Source organism: Trichogramma pretiosum, unplaced genomic scaffold, assembly GCF_000599845.2.
Source record: "Trichogramma pretiosum strain Unisexual culture from Peru unplaced genomic scaffold, Tpre_2.0 scaffold15, whole genome shotgun sequence".
NCBI classification, from domain to species: Eukaryota; Metazoa; Arthropoda; class Insecta; order Hymenoptera; family Trichogrammatidae; genus Trichogramma; species Trichogramma pretiosum.
Window position 1 is genome coordinate 1,254,690 of NW_019641686.1, and position 13,447 is coordinate 1,268,136.

The 13,447-nt window shown below is 42.4% G+C and overlaps 1 protein-coding gene across 2 annotated transcripts; it reads right to left on the bottom strand.

Annotated features, from left to right (window-relative positions):
• Positions 1-296: 296 nt before the first annotated feature.
• On the bottom strand, positions 297-13,209 carry LOC106649962 (bone morphogenetic protein receptor type-1B-like). Of its 2 annotated transcripts, none has more exons than XM_014367692.2 (4): positions 11,745-13,209; positions 1,723-2,731; positions 1,305-1,620; positions 297-1,013 (listed from the first exon to the last, which is right to left on the bottom strand). In XM_014367692.2, the coding sequence occupies exons 1-4, from the start codon at positions 11,884-11,886 to the stop codon at positions 885-887; spliced, it is 1,596 nt and encodes a 531-aa protein (XP_014223178.1). In that variant the 5' UTR covers positions 11,887-13,209; the 3' UTR covers positions 297-884. The 2 variants fall into 2 exon arrangements, with proteins under 2 accessions (XP_014223178.1, XP_014223179.1); XM_014367693.2 differs by lacking the exon at positions 11,745-13,209 and adding an exon at positions 4,482-4,602.
• Between the last annotated feature and the right edge of the window lie 238 nt (positions 13,210-13,447).

Genomic DNA, 13,447 nt, shown 5'->3' on the forward strand with positions numbered 1-13,447 from the left:
ATGATCGCATTTTATGTTCAACTTTACAATGCACAGAATCTAAGAATAAAAATAACTTGCTTAAAAATAAAGGTCATTTAATAAGGTTTAAAAGGGTTTGAAAATAGAAACTGTTTATATTTTACTAAACAAAAATGTTTTAGCAGCGAGTAATAATTGTACATAAATTGCATTACAATATTACCACTTTTGCATGAAATAATGATGAAATTAATATTAGAATAATTTAATTTGGCCAATGTATAACTGAAAGAAATTATGTTGTCTATTTTTTATTTCAATAATAATAATAATCATTTAATTTTAATGAAATATATTTTTTTACTATTAACATACTCATTTTAATGCTAACAATACATTGATTTATACATGAATATTAAACTTATCGTTGTTAAAAATGTAGAAATTTTTTTTAAAAATTTGAAACAAAATACTTCATTTCAAGTTTTTTTTTCTGTAAGTAACATTAGAAACATTACAATTTTTACGGACTAAAATAGTTTACTAGTTTAATGTGAAATAACAATATTGAGCGTACTAAAATGGCTTTTATGTTGGCTTTGACTGTTATTCTGTTTTTTACACTACACTACTCATTCACTCGTATAAAAATAATATACACGTATTTAATACGATATCATACAATTGACATATTCAATTACACATTTTTACACTTCAATCTATATATATTTATATATAATATATATTATATACAATTCAGTTCTCATTGTCAGTCTTCAGCTGCAGTCTGCAATTATTTTAAAAACTATATACACATAAGAGGAAATCAGGGGAAATTAGGCATTGTATATACATTAGGACGTCTATAATTTTTCTTTTTCAATAAAGATAAAATTAAATTAAATTTTTTTTTGTCAAATTTACTACACAATTTTGATTGCATTGTCAATGTGCAGTTTTGACATTGTTTTCTTGACCCGAAGCGCTGTCAATCTCACAGCTGGGTTAGAGTGCCAGCATTCAGTCATCAGCTTGCTCATTGTGCATAAGATCTGTGAATGAAAAAGTATAGTTAGATTTAATTGAACATTTAAGCATTATAAGTAAATATACACTGAGAAAAATACCCTAGAAAAAATTACCAGGTTATAGAAAATATTACTAAGTAACAAAGAAGTTTCTATCAAGTAACATTTCCTAAAAGAAGGGTAAAGTTTACTATAACATAGTAATTTTCTTAAAAATGTTTTTCTTAAAAATAGATTCCATGGTTACTATATGATATAGTAATTGCTTTTCAAGGTACTTTTCAGTGTAGAAATATTTAAATACGTATTGCTTACTGGATCAGAGTCCCATCTCTGAGGGATAACAGGCCTGAGATTTTTCACGCAGACAGCCAGCCTCATTTCTTCGAAATCAGGATCGTTTGGTACGACGTCGTGATAGGGAAGAGCGTAGGGTTCCGCTGTGGAGACCTTGCCTCCGGTGGCGCATCTTCGGCAGATCTCCCAGAGTACGAGGCCAACCGAGTACATGTCAGCCATTTTGAAGGAGTCGAAGCAGCTGGTGTTGAGAGATTCGTCGAGCTGCTCCGGGGCCATGTATCTGCGCGTGCCAACGCGCGCATTGGGCGCGATGTCGATTTCGCCGGTCTCGCTAGTGAGATTAACAAAAAATTGTAACGAATCAAAGTTATAATTGAATCGAAAAATGAATGAAGTAAAAGTAAAAAGTCGACGAGAGAGCGATCGCTCTTACCTGAGATAGCGAACAGCGAGTCCGAAATCGGCAATGGCGCACTCGCCGTTACGCTTGACGAGGATGTTCTTGGACTTGATGTCGCGATGGGCGATCGCGGGCTTGCCGCGGGTGCCAAAAATCTCCGTGTGCAGGTGCACGACGCCGCTAGCGATGCTGAGGCAGACGGCGAGCAGCGAGGCGTAATCGAGCACGGTCGACTGCAGATAATCGTGGAGCGAGCCGCGCTCGTGATAATCGGTGATGAGGAGCATCTGGGTCCAGGAGCCGGTGCCCTTGATGTCGGCCGCGATGAAGCCGAGGATGTTGTCGTGGCGCATCAGGACCGTCTGGTAGATCTCGGTCTCGCGGAACCACGAGGCCTCCTCCAGCGTGAAGAAGATCTTGACGGCGACCTTTTCGCCGCGCCAGCGGGCGAGCCAGACCTCGCCGTAGCGTCCCTTGCCGACGCACTGCGACAGCTGTATCTGCTTGGCGATAGTGCGCTGCACGAGCAGCGGCAGGCCCGATCCCGATCCCGAGCTCTGATCGATCAGCTCCTTGAGGGTGCCGCTCTCGGAGCCCGAGACGAGGCAAGGGCCGCGCTCCTTGTTGCGCTTGTGGCGCTGATAGACCAGGATGGCACCCAGCGAGAAGATGATGAGGCAGACGGACAGGATGACGGCGAGGATGATGAGGGGCGCGTCCGAGGGCAGGGCCTGGCTGTTGGGCGGCGGCGTCGAGTGGCTCTTGTACATCGGGAATATGTCCCGATTGCAGAGGTCCGAGTCGTTGCAGCAGACGATGTTCTTGCCCTGCAGATGGGGCACGAGGTAGCCCTTGCACTGCATGAAGCCCTGCTCGTCCGGTGGCAGGCAGCCGAACGACCACTCGGGCACGAGCTCCTCTTGTTCCGAGTCCCAGATCTCCTCGACGGCGCTGAAGCAGTGGCCGCCCGGCCGGGTCTGGCAGGTACCATTCTGCTTGTCCGACGGGCAGCTGCCGTCGCAATAACAAGTCAAGCCTGAGACTGAAACCGACAAACAACAACAAATTATTATTAAAGGCTTTCTCGTACGGGAATTGATCGATTTAATTTTTAAGTATTTCCTAACGTTTGAGTAAATTAACATTAATTTACTTGTATAACAAAAATTTGATTTTTCACTTTCTTTAAAAATTCGATCGAGCATATATTGAATAGCGCCATACACAAAGGAAAATTATTTTTCCCTACTCTAACCTAAAATACGCAACTTTGCCGCTAATTTTAGGCTCTCGTAGGAAAAAATAGTATCTCAAACTGGTGCAGATATGGTTTTTTAACAAAACTCGTTACAGCACTCGCCTTCGGCTCGTGCTATAATCCCTCGTTTTGCTAAAAAACCATATGTGCACCCGTTGAGAAATATACTATTCCCTTCTTTTATTCTCTAATTGATATACGCATGCGTGCATGGAGCAATTGTTCGATTTTATCGGAAGCTTCTGGTTTCGCATCGACGCGCTTATCGGATGAATGGAAAATAATTCCTCTCGTTGGTTCGTATCAAAATATACCCGCAGGAAGTGTCGCATCGAGTATGCATCGAGATATTCGCGCGTCGTTGAGCATCGATTGCACATTGAACATGTCGCTTCGATACGCGCAAGCGAGTAATCGTACAAAAACGTACACTGCCGGCAGTTTCGAAGGAAGTCAATGTTACAACAAATTGCGATCGCCAGACTGCTACAGATTTACGCTTCTTCGATTCTATTTTTAAATGCTTATAATTGCGTACACCGATTGCGAAATTACGGCTAATCGTCGAATATCGTACGCGCATCCGCATCTCTCGGCTCCTTGCGGCTACACATAAATAAAAACGCAGATCAACAGTAATAGCGCGTCGAAAAACGGAAAAAAGCTCGAGCGTATATCACCGTATTTATATTTAGACGCGCGCAAATATATATCTACAACGCGTGAGGTAGTAGCAGTAGCGGCGGTGCGGCAATTACCAGAGTCGACGAGCGCATGCGGCAGACACTTTCACGAAAAAAAGACGAAATGACGAACCACCGCCGCATTGCCAGACGAGATCTCATATTTTGCGCGCGCGTGCGGCTTATACCCGCTGCATAGTGTATACCAGTTAGTACTTGGACTTTGGTTTTGTTATGCACATATACATATAATTTATGCGACTCGAGAGCTAGCTGCAAGACTGCAGTAGCCAACGCGCATGTGTGCATCTCGCGCGCACGCACCCGTCAAAAGAGAAAGAGACGAAAATCTTATTATAAATATTTATATTATCGTACGCGCGCTTGAGCCTGGTCACAAATCGTTTTCGCGAGGCTCGAGGAATATTTTTCGGTTAATTCTCGAGCTTAGTAACGAGGGTGTTAAAAAAAAATGCGACGCGTAAAGGAGGTAGGCGCGATCGTTTCCGCGCGTGTCGATTAGGTCGTTGAATAAACGCGTGTATATTTTTAACATTCCTTCGTCATTGCACTTTGCCAAAGAGCCGATGGCGTGTGAAATAATATATAAGCTCGCGTTCGGATCGGCGGATACCACTAGGTGATGAAGTCATGCCGACGATGTTTCGTCGATATGGATTTTATTTATAAATATTGTGCGTGCCGCCGCCTAGTCGACGCCGAGAAATGAACGTTGAAGCGAAAAAAAAACGTTTTAACGAGACCATTAAAAAAAAAGAAGAAGAAGCTTTTAACTCGCCTTATGCGAATACGTATTATAGGTATTATGCAACGGATCAATATATACTCACGATTCTTGGCAGGGCACATTGAATCGAACATAATTAGGATAATTTTGCTCTATTCGATTGATTCACGAGCGCGACTCTTGGCACATTTCGGGAAGACATAAACACGCAACTGTGACGCGACATCTTCTGATTTTCTTATTATAGTCGAATGAATGATCATTATTGATGTTTACCTTAAACACTAGATTTCTATTGATTGGTTGCTATATATATTTATAAGAAACAGCTTGACAGGTAAAATTTTGTACCTTGAATGGAGCACACTGAATCTTTATGTAATCGTCATATATAGTAACAATACTTCTCTGACTCTAAAGATGTGAAATAGCAGCTGCATTTTCGAGACTTTTATGTGCGCGATTCTCGCTTCGTCTTGCGTGTTTGGTGCACGTGCCGCATCTATGGCACACGCACTTGCGACACGAAAGTCGCATTTACGCTTTTGCGTTTGACAAAGGCCATTAGAAAGCAAACGTACATATAAAAAAAGAGAGAAAGAGAGAAAGAAGAAACGTACATATAAAAAGGGTTCCGAGACAAATCCACGACGTTCTTGGATCAGCATCGCGCGCGACCGCGATCGTGTGCGTGTATTGTGGTGTATAATACATCGCCGCGCTATATGTGTGCGGTTTTTGCCTTTTGATCTTTCGCGCAGCACACGGAACACATGAAAAGCAAAAACGAGCGAATAATCCCTTTCTTTTTCTTCTGCGTTTTGTTGCGTTCAGAATATCAAAGTGAGAATAGATTTTGAATGTATAATACCGGTACGGAACGACTAATCGTTACAACCTGTTGCTTTTTAATGAGAGCGAATAATTTTAAGGAGAATATTAAACTCGTGGAAAATATGAGTACCGAGGTAACCGCACCTGCCATGTCACTCCGTTTTTAATTTATGTAGCAATTTTTTCAACACCTTGAAATCTTGGAATATCTCAATTAAAAATTATTTCTAAAGCATTTTCATCTATTTTGTGTCTATGACGAGACTGTGAAGAAGTATGTTTCTACCGCAGAGTTACATTTACACTCAACAATATATAATCGAGTAACGTCTGTAAAAATACACAAATGTCACGAACACGATCGTAGTGTTATAATATGCTCGCAACGACATATCGTTGTGAATGTATTTTGTTCATTGATTTTTATTCTTTACTTTTCTGTCAATTAAACAATACGGAAATAGTATTTGCGATCACTACACCGACTATGCGATTTCAACTATTTGTGTGAAGTATATCTGCTGCACACTTACATGTGAGCTATAGATTCTCGCGTTTCCAAGCTCATGATGAATACCGAAAGAGGAGCGAAAATTCAATAACAAACAGGTTCCATTTTATTTGACGTTGTAAGCGAAGCGAAATTCGTCGAGGCAAAATACATAACGGATACAAAATATACTTTAAATTAAAGAAACGAAGGCACGAATATATCATAGAAACGTTTCGGACTTAATCGTGGAATCAATAATGGAACAAACTGCGGAAGATTAAAGAACCATTTCATAAGCTCACGTGCGTCGTCAAAACAACACAGTTTTACTAGAAACCGCTACTGTTTACTATCGCCTTACTTTTTCATATAAATAGAAATTCGATTTTCAAGCACATTTATATTATTAAAGATCCTACGTGTATACAGGAAAATGACCGATTATATAGCTTATAAACCACGTTCTTGAATAATTGCGTTCTTCCTCAAGCTGCAAAGAGAGAAAGAAAGAAAACAACCTGGAGCTCGCCTTGAAAAGTCTCGAAGGAGCTCCCCTGTAATTTGCATGTATACACGCGCCGTGCGCGGCTGTATGCATGTCTGTAGGTGCACGAACGAGTTAACCCGCGCGCGTTGCATATACTCGTGTACATCTATCTCTCCTCCGTTCTAGGCAATATCTTCGTCGCGGACGCGAGAGTCAATTCGCACGCTCAAAACGCACGCAAACCAGTTGAATTACTATCGAGTGACTCTGAGAATAGTCCATATAGAAGCTGTGTATGCCACGTACAGAGAAGTTGCCCAGTGAATACACTTTTTTTCTCTCTCTCCCTCTCTGTTTTTTTTTACACATTTCCTTAGTTGTGCTTCTGGACTAGAGCCTTTCTCGGAAATTTTTCTCTCCTTATAAACACTCGCGTCTTTATGCGCGTACATGCAGTGCACTCGCTTTCGTTTGATTCTTCAACGGCTTAACATGTAAATATAGCAAAGTCGAGTTTTTGCCTATGCTAGCCCATGTACAATTGTCACGTTGGTCGCTTATAATTAACACGGGCGCGACCCCAACTACGTTATATTTACGTCTTGAGCTTTTGCAGAATTAAACGAGAGTGGACACGAGTTCAAATGTGCAAAGGGGTTACGTCCCTGCGTCGATATTATCACGCATATATTACGGAGAATCGTCCCGTTGCTATCGGCCTCGCCTTCGGCAGCAGCGATTTAGAAGAACTACTTTCGTGAAAGAGCCTGCGTTTATATTTGTGCACCGAGATGTGTTCATGCATGTACGCACAAGGAAGACGACTCAAGGCCGAATATCGATACTCGTTTACGATAAGACTGCTCGCGCCAGCACACAACCTGATGTCGCTGTCAATTATGTATCAAACGATCGATCGTTCAAAAAGTCAACGTTTAATGGACGGCTGGATCGATGTTGGAATATCAAGTACACCACGAAGCCGAGCTCAAAGACGACTGCAGCGATTCCGAGTTGTGTGTATGTACAGTAGGTGTACGTCTGTCTGCGCGTAAGAAGGTTGTCGTCTTATAAGTGATTTAAAACCGAGGCTGGAAACATCGTTGTCGCTATGCACACGATATTTATGCAAAATAAAATATCAATGTTTGAAAGAGATTTTTGCGATATTATTTATATAAATATATTTTGCGCGCACCTAAAGCTCATCTCAGATTACTCGGAGAAGCGTTAAATATCCGAGGATGGCATAATAGCAGTCATCGTTCAAATATGACATTTTTTGGAGCGAAAATGCGACTTTGTAAAAAAAAAAAACTGTGCACCTCGGATTATGTAAAAGAAAAAAACGTTTACGGGGCTTTGATAAAGGTTTCAACGCGTGATGCTGTTTTGCTTAAAGAAATACAATATGTCCATAGAAACCTGACAGTTATAAGTACTGATACTAGGATGAGATTGAAAGAATACAGATAATATTTGCTTAGGACCTGCCCCTGTACATATACTATAGCGACTTCAACAGAAAAAGCAGGAGGATATTTACTCATATCATGCTTCACGCAGTTCTCTCGCGAGATGTATATTTGACCAAGACTGAGAGGTCGTCAAGTTTTCTCTCCCTTTCACGAACCAAATAATATAAGGAGGAGGGCACATAAGACATCAGAGCTAAAAAAAATTAGTTTTTGTCACGTATGCAGGCAAAGTTTGTTTTCAAATGTTTACTTTTTATTGTTATCTGTTATAGTGTGCGATTTCAAAGTTGTTTCAGAAGTAATAAAAAAAATACATCGAGGGCGTAGAAGGAAAGACATTTCAAGCGAAGAGAGCACTTGAATTCTATACAGAAAAATCATAAGGCTCTTCGACGTTGAGGGTTTTTCCTAAAAATGTTTATACAAATCTCATTCTCTCTCGCTCTCTTTGTAAACATAATACACGGCCGAAAATTTATCATTTTTTTTACTCTGGGAAGCAGACAGCAGCTCCTTTAGCATACGGCAATGCGTAACGGTATATAAAACACTGAATGTCAATGACAATGATCTTTTCTCCATATATCCGATATGTATACGATCTTATTTTCCGCGTAACTGAATCATTATAATCTCATCTTTGGCTTGAAAATCACGAAGCCCGGCATTGTGATTTACACATTATGATATTTCAGCTGAAAGGACCGAGTTCTTGCAAAAAAACTCGTATATACACCGAGTACCGTTAGTTTATTTTTCATTTATCGTACGTATACGAACAAAAACCAACTTTTGACTGTTTGGAAACCTCGGTAGGACGAAAGTCATTTCAACTCTCGCACGGTTATAGAGTGCTTTGCCCAGTTATTGAACGAGTAAATGACCACTTTTGGGTATGCAATAATATAATTTTTCCGTTTTACACAATAATTAGTCATGAAAAATATCAAATCTCATAGCTTTTCATATACATCTTTAATAAAGGTCAATGGCTTTTTTAAAAATTGCACATCGATGACCTTCAATAGAATAAAATCAAAATTGCTTTGTACGATAATTGTGTGTGTGTGTGTGTGTGTGTGTGTGTGTGTGTGTGTATAACACAAGACCATGAATAATCTTTGGAGTGGTACACGTCGTGGGGGAAAAAAGGCTGCAAATTTTACAGCTATATTCGTCATCGCAATTTCGAGATCGTAGAGCGCTTACCCAGAGGGTTGATTGCGCATTGTACGTACGGCAGAGCGCTTCTTGCCCAGGCGATGAGTCGTTCCATAGCAACCCCAGCGAAGCGGAGATACAATATAAAATGACGCATCCGCGCAGCAAGAGACTGTCATCTCGTCGCTCGACCGAGACTATGCAGAGACTGTCTCGATTTTCTATTTTATATATGTCTTCGTTGAACACAAAACCTCCCCTCGGCTTGGCTCGTAATGCGATCTAATTTACCGCCATCCCGAAGAGCGTCCATCTCCCTCTCTTCCCCTTATAGCTGATTCAACGGCTTAATTGCTTTTATGCTGCGAACTCGTCTCTATATATGTATTTGCGTAATTCATTACGTTTTGATGACCGCCTCATCCGAAACTGAGCAAAATTGAATATAATTTATCAATTTCTAGAGCTCGTGATAGTCGAATAAAAACAAACGAATTATACTATATTATAGGATTATATTTAACTGCGTTGATGTAGAATCTTATTTCTTTTTCATAGCAGTCGAGGCAACAAATCAATGCTAAGCTCAACGCGCGAGAAAAGAATTTTGAGTGAACGCTAGCGCACGCGCGCTTATTAATTCGCGTCGCGTTGATATGTATTCGAAGAAAGCCACATCGTATAAATACAAAATCAAATGCATCGATATCTCTCTGTGTTTTTAAGGCCCGCGTGCGTTGAATTCGCGTCTGGAATCGACAAATTCGAGACATTTCTTTCTCTCTATAAGACGATTAAATTTCAAGGTTGCCAAGTAGCCCACTCTGGGACGTAGTGTGGGCAATTTACCGAGTGTGGCTCGCGCTACATAATATAGAACAATGAACGTTAGTGAAATAAATAGATGAGCCGTATCCGGTGCTCGTCATGGGCCTGCAGAGAACCGATTACGAGTGAAGTGCCATTGAGAGGAAAAACAATAAGCGACTTGTTTAATATCAAATCTCGGAGTGAGTATGAGAGGAAGAGATAAATAGAGAGAGAGAGAGAGGATAAAACATGAGCAGCCCATTACTGAATGGCATCCATTCTTGTTACATTATATATAAACTTATACGTTCTCAAAAGAAAGAGAGAGAGAGAAAATAAAAAATTTTCAAAGACGTCTCGTATTATAGCACCAGTGTGAGCGGACGAGAGGGAAACGTCTCTGAAGCTGTAAAATAGCTACGCAGTACGTGCAAAATCGTGAGCATTCGAATGAGCAGCCGCCCATGATCGCATCGACGTTCGATCCGAGGCCAATGTATTCTAGCTGTAAAGATTCTTTACAAGACGACGAGAATCGTTTCATGCTTCGTTCGTAAGCTTATCCTTTTTATACACATATTACGCAAAAAATGAATTGATTAACGACGATCTTTTTAAGCACGGATCGAAATCAATTATTTTTGCTAAAGCGATTTTCAAGTCTTTCCACGAGTATCTCGAAAATTGCGATAATTCTTGAGTAGGTGGTATAAGGGACAGGATAGTATAGGTAGAGTCTTGGAGAGGTATGGGCCGCGAGCGCTCGGCAATATGCGTGGGTGTCAAACTCACAGCCACGGCACACTATACATCATAGGCTCGCGTGAAAATTGCACGTCGGGCGCGCGCGGCCTGTGCGTGCACTCGCACTCGAGCTGAAAATATCGTCGGATGCAACGCCGAGTCAGCGAAAGAGAGAGAGAGAGAGAAAGAGATGCTTTTAGAGATGAGCGTCGCGTGTTTCACGCGCGTATATCGTCGTTATTATCGTTGCCGCACACGCTGTATAGCAGCGACAGCGATTCGCGTCGCCAACTCTACTCTTCTATTTATCGCGAAACGCGCTCAAATATACTTAAATGCGTTATAAAGCACTGAAATACAATCTTTCCGGCGACGACGATTGTAAATACAATATTGTAGATATATAGCGTGTACAATATTAAACGATAGATAGCAATGAGTGAGGTGCGCAAGCTTCTTTTTCCAGCTCTTCGTGGTGTTCTCACGTAAGTGTATACACTCATGCGTCAGTGTAAACAGAGTAACAGACGTCTAATTTTTGTCATCCACGCCTTACTGTTACCGTATCTTCGTGTACCATGTGCGTGTGCTGTCTGCCTGTATGCTCAATGACATTTTAAACTCGGCGTCGTTCCAAATACATGGCGCAGCCACACGTATCAGCGCCGACCACGCGACTACAAACCTATCGCATAATAGATAGCCTCGAGTGTACTAACTAAACGCTATTTATCGAATCTTCATCAAGAGCCGCTTTTGCTGGCTGATGGTGGCGTCTATCAAAGTGTAAACACGAGGCAGGTGTAGCCGACGACTCCGATCTTATCTATCGTCTATGATGTTTGAACGATATCGCGCGCGAGCGAGTTTGACGCGGATACGAGCCAATAACACACACGTCGATCGCGCGAATCCAACGCAATTATTAGCATGGCGCAAGCCTGTTGCAATATAAAGCCTATACCAACGAAGAGATGCGAGCTTCTCATGCAGGTACGTCGTCATCGTCGTGGCATTTTTGCACTTTAAAAGAGGCGTCCGCGCATCGATCGCGAAAAACCTGCTGCGGGCTGCGACTCTTCTGATCCTTGACTCGCAACGATATATTGGCGAACGAGAAAAATAACGCAAAAGCGAGGTTATGTGGTCGATATGAATGCTGGCGATTTTCGTTCTCAAGTGTCGTCGAATGGCAACACAGGACCATCGAGGATCGTTAACGCGCTTGTCGTATGAAATCTATTATTTATTTTCTTGTATACTTGAACGCAAGATCGAATGATTGGTTTCAAGCATTACTGTAATACGCGCACACGATCTGGAGCGAGGTGAGTGGGAGTGATAGAGATAGATGTTTACCTAGACTCGGACTGTTGCCGATCCAACTGAGCAATAAGACCCAGACGAGGGATTTCTTGAGCTGAGATTCTCTGCCTATCCTCCTTGTCGTCGTCGTCGTCGTCGACGTCTTCGTCGGAGAATTAGCAGTAGACGCAGCCATTTTCTCTTCTCTCTGTTTCGCAGCTTCTCCCTCTCTACATGTAGCCGTGTGCTGCACACTCACATGTACACAGAGCGGAGACTCACGCACTTGTATTCACTCGCACAGCGGGCACACACACACACACAGACACACTCACTCTCGAGCTGTATAATGTGTTTTCTCGCTGCGGATGCTCTCGTCTCGGACACAGCGAGAGAGAGAAATGAGAGAGTGAGTCGAGCGAAGGCACGAAATAAAAAATAAAGTAAAAAAAACAGAGGCGCACTGACGGCGATCGTATATATTCGTATACACGCAGCCACGCACACGGGCACAATTCTATTGTTTACACAGGTCGTATTATTATTTTTATAATAAACAACGGAGTAGAGTTTGAGTGAAAAAAAAATCAGCGAAGCGCAAAAAAAAACACAGCGTCTGGTCCAAGTTATCGGTATTTTTTTTCTCCTATAGGCAAAGAAAACAAGGACGCGCCTCTAGTCGCTGCTATTGCACTGCTGCTGCTGTTGTCGTGTGCGTGTGCAGTTTTTATGCGTGTGTGTTGCATATACGCACGATGCAGCCGCGCACACAGCTCAATCTATTTTGTTGCCGATAATAGCCATGATGATCTCTCCTCTCGTTCTAGCGCTCGCCTCGCTGCGTGCACCCAGTCGGCGGAATTGCTTATGCTGCTCCGAACTTTTGAGGAAAATCGAATCTTGGGCTGCACTCGACTCGTGCGACATAAAAAACACTTACGCACGTACACTAGACACGAAGGGAAGAATATATCACTTGCACTTTTTATATTCCAGAGCACGAGCACGCACTTATGGGTAATGTCGTGAGTGTTTCTCTCTCTCTCTTCTGCGTGTATGTGTGTGGGTATGTATATATCGACGAGAGCCAAGTGCAGTTCGCGGAGAGGCAGCCTGCAGAGAGGCCCCGCAAACTGTCTATGTATAGAATCGGTTCTGTTTTGTATATATAGTTATGCCTGTATCTATATATGTATATATAGAGGCGTGCGACAGTCCAACGTTGTCATAGACACAAACACACGTACGGATGGTCGTGCGCGCGTGAATCGCTAGCGAGCGAACCGAGAAGACTGAGGAGCCGCTCAGCGGTTGGCTGCTGGTGGCTGCACTGCAACAGCAGCAGCAAAACACCTACCCTCCCTTTTGCGACTCCGCTGCGCACTCTACGTCGTCGTCGTCGTCGTCGTCGTCTTTCTCAATTCTCTCACGTTGTATATTACGGAGAGAGAGAGAGAGAGAGAAAAGTGCGAGAGAGCCAGTCCTGACTGTGCGCTGCGTACTGTTAGCACTGGCGGTGGTTTCTGCGTTCTCTGTGCGTGGGAGAGAGAGAGAGACAGCGGCCACTGACGATCAACCGCAGCTCCGAGCAGCAGAGAAGGTGACCAAAACTTGCCTATACATATGTAGGGGGCGCTCGGACTTGCGCGATGCCCCAGGCTCGCTCGCTCGCTGAATACTAAAAAGAACGCGTAGCGATCGAGGACTTGGCTTCTTTAAATTCGTTTCATTGGCATTGTAAAATCCGACCATTTGTC

Excerpts from the sequence above, each read along its gene's own strand:
- LOC106649962 (XM_014367692.2), bottom strand. The coding sequence starts at position 11,886 with ATGGCTGCGTCTACTGCTAATTCTCCGACGAAGACGTCGACGACGACG. Across the intron at positions 1,621-1,722 it reads CTCGCTGTTCGCTATCTCAG|CGAGACCGGCGAAATCGACA; the intron begins GTAAGAGCGATC and ends TAATCTCACTAG. Across the intron at positions 1,014-1,304 it reads AGAGATGGGACTCTGATCCA|ATCTTATGCACAATGAGCAA; the intron begins GTAAGCAATACG and ends TTTCATTCACAG.